We start from the raw sequence: 8,948 nt of genomic DNA, 5'->3' as shown, positions 1-8,948 counted from the left end.
GATTCAGAACTGAACTTTTTTCTTATAACTGGCAAATTACTGATGCATCAGCATATGCAGAATAATCAAATTAGACTCCAAAGGTAAAAGCACTGGTTAGGTGACCTTGACAGAACTTTTCCCCCTAGAGAAAACAAAACAAAACGACTCCAAAGAACTGTCCTTTTGCGACCTAGCTGAATGGCAAGTTGTGCCGAAGACTGATGGTTTGTTTATGAATCAAGCCGCTCCTGTTTAGCCAAACTGATGATAGGAGGAACAATCTGCACTGCTCCTGCAACGGCATGGTCATGTCAAAAGTCATATTTGACTGGTCTGAGAGGCTTGTCAAGTTAACAGATCCATAGCCCACCTTCCTTCATGTGCCTGTTTTAGTCAGCTGCAACACCTGAATAGGTGACAGTCCTAAGCCTCTGAGGGGTTGTATTAAGACAGGACACTTGAATGCGGGTGGTGCTGTCGCCAGTTCAAATCTCTGCGATGGGGTGAGCTTCCTTTGCTCTGTCCCAGCTCCTGCCAATTTAGCAGTTGGAAAGCAGGCCAGCACAAGCAGATAAATAGATCTACCGCTGTAGCGGGAAGGTAAACTTTCCGTGTGCTGTGGCTTCCCATCACTGTGTGTGTCCTGTTGCACTAGAAGTTGTTTAGTCCTGCTGGCCACATAACCTGGAAAAGCTGTCTGCAGTCAAATGCTTCCTCAGCAGAGATGAGCGTTGCACCCCATAGATTTGACTGGACTTAACCATCCAGGGGTCCTTTGCCTTTTTACTGTAATCTTATTTTATACTATGAGCTCATTCAGAATGATTTCTCTGCTGTGGAATTAGATCAGAATAGGGATAAGAAAAAATTGTGTTCAAGTGATGCTTATTGGGGATACCTTTTCCCACTTCTGGCCAGCCAGGATGATATTATTATTATTATTATTATTATTATTATTATTATTATTAAAAAATGAGCAAGCTTTTGTGTTCTCCAGAACTCTTTAGCCTTTAAGATGCAGTGTGTAAACCTAAACCTAACCGGCTAGGTTCCCCCAGGTGCTGTGCAGGTTTATGGTCACACCTAGAGAGGCTGGGATGAAGTAACTACAGTGGAACCTCGGGTTGTGAACGTGATCTGTGCGGGAGACACGTTCGCAACCCGCAGCGCCGCGTTGGTTGCAATTCGGCGCTTCTGCACATGTGCAAAGTGCGATTTAGTGCTTCTGCACATGCACGAGCGCCGAAACACAGAAGTATCCCGTTCCGGTACTTCTGGGTTCAACGTGGTGCGCAACCCGAAATCACGTAACCTGAAGCATCTGTAACCCAAGGTACCACTATAATTGGTTGGTTCCTTAGACCTGTCTTCTCATTTGACTAACCCGAAGATATTACTGAGGGTGGCCGGGTGAGCAGCTAAGTTCTGGATATCAGCTTTCGCATCAGCAGCTCATCAGTCCTGATCTGTGGAAATCTGGTCTGATTTGTGTATCAGCCTTTCACAATGTGCTTGTCCCCCTTTGCAAGTGCACCAGGGTGGCACATGTGGTTCTGTCAATGTGAAAATCTTCCATCTGGTCCCATAAGGGCAGTGTGCATTTGCAGTCTGGCACGTAAGAGACTTGGGACATTCAGAAGGAATAAAGTATTCAATCTCTGGCTTTAAGTGTTTATCCTGAATCTCTCCTGTAAGTTCTGGGTAGCTTTGTGGCCAGGACTTCATGCAGTCAAAGGTTCTGTGATATTATTTGTCAGGCGCCACCAATATTAGCAGAACGAGGCAAGCAGTTACCAGATTTGCAGTCTTCTCCATCATCTTAGGCTTTGCTTCCTATATATCAGTTTTCCACAGTAGCTTATTTGACTAGAACTAGCTCAGTTGTCAATACGTCTTCCTATATATATATAAAGTAAGGCTGCCATCACACAAGCTGCAATGGAGGATCTATAATGCCACGTTACAATCCTGGATTTGCATGAAGTCAAGAGCGCAGTCTCCACTGAAGGATCTGTAGCACCTCACCATCAATCACAACCCTGGATTTCAGTGAAGGCACAGTTGGAGGAAAAGAGTTGGCAGGTTACAGAAGAGCAGCGGCTATGACATGGAAGGGAAGGGCCCTTGAATAGAAAGTAGTGGGGGAGATCTGAATTGATTGGGAAGGGAGGGTTATTTTTATTATTTTTTTAAGGAGGAAAAAAACCCAGATGGGCACAACATACGGTAGATGCTAACACGAAAAAGGTAACACAACAGAGCCTTTCCCAAATCCTATCTGTACTCAAACTTTGTTTTAAACCACAGCTCAAATTTATTTCCCATTGTTCAGCTGCCTTTTGTGAGAGAAAGGATACAGAGCCCTCATATATTCCATTGTATTTTCACACAATGTATTTTCCTGGTACCCTGTTGTTTTCAACGTAAACGTTCCAGATTTAAGGTAGCAATTTATAACCGGTGTATTATTAATAAGCAAATACCCACATATGTACAACATCCCATCTTCTTATATTTCCCCCCCAATAACAATATTTTGACATTTTTGCAGCAATTTAAAAGTTAACAGCCATTAAAAAATGATTATAATACACTTTAAACATTCAAGTAACATACCTTTTGGGTCGTTAGAGCCTATATTATTCCTAACTGATTCATTGTTAACCTGACAACCTCCTTGTGTTATACGAGATGCCATCAATATTGTAATTTGCAAGTTCCATTATGTTTAGTGTGATTTTATTCCGGGTGCCCTTGACATCTTCATATGCGCCCCCCCCAATTTCTCTGAAATCACTTTACTTTTCCTGGGAGATTAGCAAACGGTAGAGTCTACCCTTTTGTTGCTTTGGGTTACATTAAAGGAGGGAACTGTGAAGGAGAAGGCAGAAGTCCTGGCAGCAATTGGAGCTGGCCCTGCGTCCTGAGGCTTGTTAGAGCATCATCTGTTGTGCAGGAGGAGGCTGGATGGTCCATGGGGAGCTGGAGGAACTTCCCTGGGGATCTGTTAATGAGGCAGGTGTCTGCTTTAGAGTTTCCGGCAATGCTGCAGGCTGGCCTTGTAACAGCAAAATGATCTCAGCTGTGCCAGAAGAGTGAGGTACACTAAACTCCCTGCTGCAGACTCTCCCTTCTCACTAAACCCTGTTAACTCCTCAGTTTCCAACACCTCCTCTGCCCAGTCTTCTCCCTCTGACCCCTCATTGTTGTCCCACCATCAATCCCTGAGCTCTGAGCCAGTCTTCTCTTGGGAGTTCCCCAGCTGGTTCCTCTCACCATTCCTCTGCGTCCGTGACATCAGGATTGGGCCCTGAAAACTCAAGTTCTGGGATACTTGTCACCCGGCAAACCTAATGACAGTTAGTGAGGCCTGGTTAAGCTCCTGCAAGTTCTCATTAGAGAATAGTCTCACATGCAGAGCAGACCAAAAGGGTTAGGAAAAGCTCACAAGGTGGCATTGATGTCCAGAATTTACTGCCGTTTGATACAGTGATGGCCTCAGGCATGGGCGTAGCCAGGATTTGGGGGGGGGCTTTTTTGGGGGGGCAAAACCTCAGTTTGCTTTGTTTATTGATTTTTATTGATTTGGGGGGCAGCTTGGTATCTACATGCTGTTCTTTTCATTGCCAAGTAAATACCATTTTAATACTCCTGGACATTTCAAACTTAATTATTTTTAAGAGTAGCATCTACTTTATTGAGCTAGTCCATTGACAATATTAAAGAACAAAATAAAAAGATATTTAATCAAAAGTATACTCAAGAAATGTTTTATTTTGCCAACTACTGGAAGCCTGTGGCTGGAGATTAGCAAGACTATTGATCTCTCTAGGTCTGGACCTATGCTTTAATGGAAAATTTAGCAACACACCCAAACCCTATGCAATCTGAAAAAGGGACAACTTTTCTGAAGTTTGGCATCCATTTATTGAATACATCAAAGTTAAGGAATATGATTGCCAGCCACCCCCTTCTCATGGATTCTTATGGTGAAACAACATTGGATAATATGATTTTGAGGGACAATTGTCTAGAACTACCATGGTACCTCGGGTTACATACACTTCAGGTTACAGACACTTCAGGTTACAGACTCCGCTAACCCAGAAATAGTACCTCAGGTTAAGAACTTTGCTTCAGGATGAGAACAGAAATCGTGCTCTGGCGGTGCGGCGGCAGCAGGAGGCCCCATTAGCTAAAGTGGTGCTTCAGGTTAAGAACAGTTTCAGGTTAAGAACAGACCTCCAGAACGAATTAAGTTCTTAACCTGAGGTACCACTGTATAATGCTGTTCTTTGAATGCTACCACTCCGTCCTCTCTCCTGACATCATTCCTTTCCTTTCTTCCTTTGATCTTTTGTCTTAATTGTTGTTGCTATTGCTTTGTATATACCAGAAAATAAAAAATTAAAACAATTACAAAAAAGAAGTATTTCATTTTTAAAAAAATTGTAAAACCAAACTAATAAACAAACATAAATAAATTGGGGGAATTCATGAGAGAATGAATTTATACCCTGAGAATCTCTACCACACTTGGCTGAAATGGATTCTAAATATCTTTCCCTTAGGTGGGAAGCCCTCACTGCAAGAGAACAATCTTCCAGTGGTGGCTGTTGAGACTGGTAGGGCGGAATGCAAGGAGACCAACAGCAGGTGGCGCCAGAGCCAAATCTGGCAGACCCAACCAATTCTAGTTTTGTTCCCATCCACCTCCATGTTATAGTTCCCAGAGAGGGGATAGAATTTAAAGCACACAATCATGAATTATGGGAACTGTAGTTTAAGGGTGCTGAGAATTGTGCCTCTGTGAGGGGTAAACTATAGTTCCCGGGAATGGAGGCTGGTCCATTAGGGCTAATGGGGCACTGTCCCACCAACCACAGACTGCTCTCAGACAACCCCCATCTGCCTGTCTTCTAACTTACAACCAGTTCATGGGGTGGACCTGCCCTGCGGCTGCTTCTCCTTCCAGCAGATATCTTCGTAAACGCAGGAGAGAGTGAAGGGAAAGGCTTCCAGGATCTCCGGTCTCCTCCTGGGTGCCTTTGATTGAGCCAATGTTGTTTTAGTGCCTCTGTGTGTGTTTTCCCAGTTTGTGCCAGAGTGGGCTTAGCAGTGCCGGATTGCGAAAGTTCATTTTCGTGGCAGATGCCCAGAGCAACAAGGCTGGGTGCTTTGTTTGTTTTAATGAATGGAAATAAATAACATAATGACAGGCTGAAGGAACAAGAAAGTCTCTCCACCGCGCTGGCTTTGTGGGAGTACGGAGCCTGGTTGGTATCAGCACATACTAGAAGGTAGGAATGATTATCCAAGGAACTCATGGCAACGCTTGGAGGCAGCGAGGAGATTGCCTTGACCTTATTTAATGCAAGCTGCAGAATGGGCAACACTCAGAGCTGGAAGGGACCAACAAGAGTCATCTAGTCTAACTTCCTGCAATGCGGGAATGTTCTGCCCAACACGGAGATTAAGAGTCTCATGCTCTATGACTGAGCTATCCAGGTGTGTAGTCAACTCACTCAACTCTGACCTACTTTGAATGAATAAATGGGGCATGTTGTGACGTGGTTGCAGGCGTCAATGGAATCATGGAAGGCGGTCTCTGAGGTCATCAACTCGCTTGCTCAGTGCAGGATCTGCAGTGCAGTGCACATTGGAACAGAAACAGTTCAAGGAGGGGAGGAGCCACATGTAGCTGGTTCCTCAGCAGAACCTCCTCTGCTGATGAAATGGCGGCCGCCAGGAAGGACAGTTGAGGGAGGCCGCTGAATGGTCACCTCCACACCACATGGAAAGCACATGGCTCCCCTACAAACAACCATGGGAACTATAGTGAACCCTTCTCGGAGCTGTAATTCCCAGCACCCTTACCAAACTACAGCTCCCAGGATTCTTGCGGTCAGCCGTGTGGATGTGATGAGAAACTGTCCTTTTTCCATATCGGCGCCCTTTAACATCTAACTTGCACACTGTTTTCTTTTACACCCATGTGCATGTATATACTATAAATATATTCATATGAGGATTGCTCTTCTGTTGCAGTGGACTTTAGTCCCCAAAGGTTCATGTCAGTCTTTATGGTGTCACGTGATTCTTCATTGCTTTTCAATGGGGAATAACCCCCATTTAACTGGCGCTGTGGGTTAAACCACAGAGCCTAGGACTTGCTGATCAGAAGGTCGGCGGTTTGAATCCCCACGACGGGGTGAGCTCCCGTTGCTCGGTCCCTGCTCCTGCCAACCTAGCAGTTTAGAAGCACCTCAAAGTGCAAGTAGATAAATAGGTACCGCTCCAGAGGGAAGGTAAACGGCGTTTCCGTGCGCTGCTCTGGTTCGCCAGAAGCGGCTTAGTCATGCTGGCCACATGACCTGGAAGCTGTACGCTGGCTCCCTCGGCCAATAAAGCGAAATGAGCGCCACAACCCCAGAGTCGGTCACGACTGGACCTAATGGTCAGGGGTCCCTTTACCTTTACCTAAAGTACTTAAAGGTAAAGGACCCCTCACAGTCAAGTCCAGTCGCGAACCACTCTGGGGTTGCGGCGCTCATCTCGCTTTACTGGCCAAGGGAACCCACGTTTTTCCGGGCCATTTAGTAAACGTGCACAAGCCGGGTTGCGGCAGCAGGGCAATCAATACTCCTATGAATGCTTCCTTTGCTAGGAAGCAAGTCCCAATGCGCTCGGACTTACTTCCGAGTAAACCTCAAAAGGCTCAGGCTGCAGGGCTGCAATTTTTTGCACACTCACACAGGAGTGGATCCCACCGAACTGCATAAGGATGCTGCTACTAGTGTTTCTCATCCGGAGCGCAAACCGACGACACGCCACCAACCCCACATTCCCTTATCACCGGAAAGATCTCCGCCCCGTCGAGCACAGGACGCGTCCCCTTTAAGAAGCGACACAGCCGCCGCTGCGCACCCCGCCCAAACCCGGGGGGAGGGACTTCGCGTGGAGGGTCAGCGAGCAAGCCAATGAGAGCGCGAGGTTGGGATAGCGCGCGCACTCGGGGAGGGAGGGCCACACCGCCGCCGCCGCCGCTGCAGCCAATAGGCTGGCGAGTGGGCGTGGCCAGTGCCGGGCGATCGCGAGCTGCCGGGAATGACGGCTCCGCGGAGGGGGGATCGCGAGGGGCCGCCGGGCAGGTATGCGGGTTACATCATCCCCGTGTCAGTCTGCACGTGGGAACGCGGGAGGGATGCGTGGCTGGGACCCGGGAGCGGGGAAAGAGGCTCCTCGGCTGGGACGCGCCTCGGGCAGGCGGGCGGGGGGCTCCCTGTCCTGCTGCTGCCCGCCTGGGGATCGGGAGCCGGGGGAGCAGCAGCCCTTTCCCCGCGCCTTCTACGTGCCCAGGGTCGGCCTGGGGAGAGAGCGGGACCCGGCGGCTCCTGCCTTCGCTCTCGTTCTGATCAGCGCAAACGGTTTCCCTCCAGGCTCGTCTCTCCTGGATCGGAGCGCTGGTGGGATAGAGGCGGGGAGCTTCGCTGGCGCCTTGGCTTATGCCGTCGTCTGGAACCTTTTGGGCCAGGGCAGCCCCTCGAGGAAAGGGTAAGGGGCGGCACGCCTGACGCGGGTCGGGAGGGAGGCGCGGGCCGGTGCCAAACCGGCGTTTGAGACCCTGGGCTGGCCTTGGGGGCCGAAGGGGGAAACGGGGGCTGCTTTAGATGGTCGCTGAAACGGTGACAAGCCGCCCAGAATCGCGGCTGCGTTGCTTTTCCTGCCTGCAAGCCGCTTTAAAATGCCTTTACATATTGTGATTTCCCCTTGCTAACCAGCCCTGAGACCAAAGGAATGATGGAATTGTAGAGTCGGAAAGGGGTTTCTAGGGTCATCTAGTCCAACCCGCCGCCATGCAGGAATCTCAACTAATTGCGAAGAGTGTGTAGTTAATAATTATAACAGGTGGATCCCATTTGCTCATTCTGCTGCGTGGGGCCCTTGTACTTCTGCCCTAAAGTCCTGTCTTGATGGCACCACCAAGTACGGTCGCTGAAGTTGCATCTGCATGACTAAGGCTGTGGCAGCATCTTGTGGGGGATTGAGCCTGGTAACAGATGGACTTGGTGTATCTCCCTGATGGCAGCCAAAGTCTGAAGGGGCCACTCCTCAACAACCTTGGTGTGGGTCTCTAGGCTGGGGGGGGGGCAATGTTGCCTAGTCTTAACTCCTATAGCACAGGATAATTTCCCCCTTGCCAATGGGATCCCAGCTGCTGCTATAGCAGGTTTTCCTCTCTCAAGCCAGGATGGGGAAAACTGTGGCACTCTGGATGTTGTTGACAATCAAGAATAATGAGAGTTGTTGTCTAGCGACACGTGGAGGCCTGTGGGCTCCTTAGCCTTATTCTGAAGAAGGCCTGTGTGGTGTAGTGACGGGGGGGGGGGGGGAGAGACCCAGGTCCCACCCACTTCCTTTCAGTCATTTGTGAAGCCCACTCTGTAGGCTGTTCATATCCTAACCTACCTCACAGGGTTGTTGTGATGGTAAAATGCACATGGGGTTAGAGTGGGAACAACTATACATGCATTGCCTGACCTCCTGGGAGGAAACATGGGACCGAAATGCAATTTAATAAATAAGGTTATTGTGCTGATTACTGCCAGAGTGAGTGTGAAAGCTGATTAAATTGCAGCAGGACGTTTCAGAAATGATCCCTTAGGGGTTTGGGAACATTTGTTTGCACTACCTGGTGTAGTAGAATAGTTAAAATAAATAAACAAAAAACCTGTTTTGCTGATGAGAGAATTATAGTTGAGAGACTACTTGCTTGATGTCACTCAGTTGGTGAGCCAGTCAATTCAGGCACAATTCTCAAAGGCCTTCTCTGTGTTGGCACCATGTTTACAGGGTGCATTCTTTTCAGTGGTACGGTTGTTGCTGATTCTTTTTCTTTTGGCACCAACTTAAGGTGGATCTATCTATTCAAGCTTTTGGAGGATGCTAATTCAGCCAGCCTTGTG

General features: G+C 48.1%; 1 protein-coding gene across 3 annotated transcripts in view; it reads left to right on the top strand.

Annotated features, from left to right (window-relative positions):
- Nucleotides 1–7,039: 7,039 nt before the first annotated feature.
- The window catches only part of GRAMD2A (GRAM domain containing 2A), a gene marked incomplete at its 3' end in the record, with an annotated part of 62,397 nt that continues 60,488 nt past the window's right edge, over nt 7,040–8,948 (top strand). The window contains exons 1-2 of one of the 3 annotated variants that reach the window (XM_083586839.1): nt 7,040–7,133; nt 7,422–7,536. Coding sequence is in view for 2 of the 3 variants with exons in the window: in XM_083586834.1 (XP_083442960.1) it covers nt 7,187–7,536 (350 nt within the window). Of the gene's footprint in view, nt 7,134–7,184; nt 7,537–8,948 lie in introns of those variants that run through there. The other 2 variants (XM_083586836.1, XM_083586834.1) reach the window with 2 other exon arrangements.

This window comes from Podarcis filfolensis (genome assembly GCF_964270895.1).
Source record: "Podarcis filfolensis genome assembly, chromosome: 14".
NCBI lineage: Eukaryota > Metazoa > Chordata > Lepidosauria > Squamata > Lacertidae > Podarcis > Podarcis filfolensis.
The sequence above is the reverse complement of the archived record's forward strand: the minus strand, read 5'-3'. Positions and strand labels throughout refer to the sequence as shown.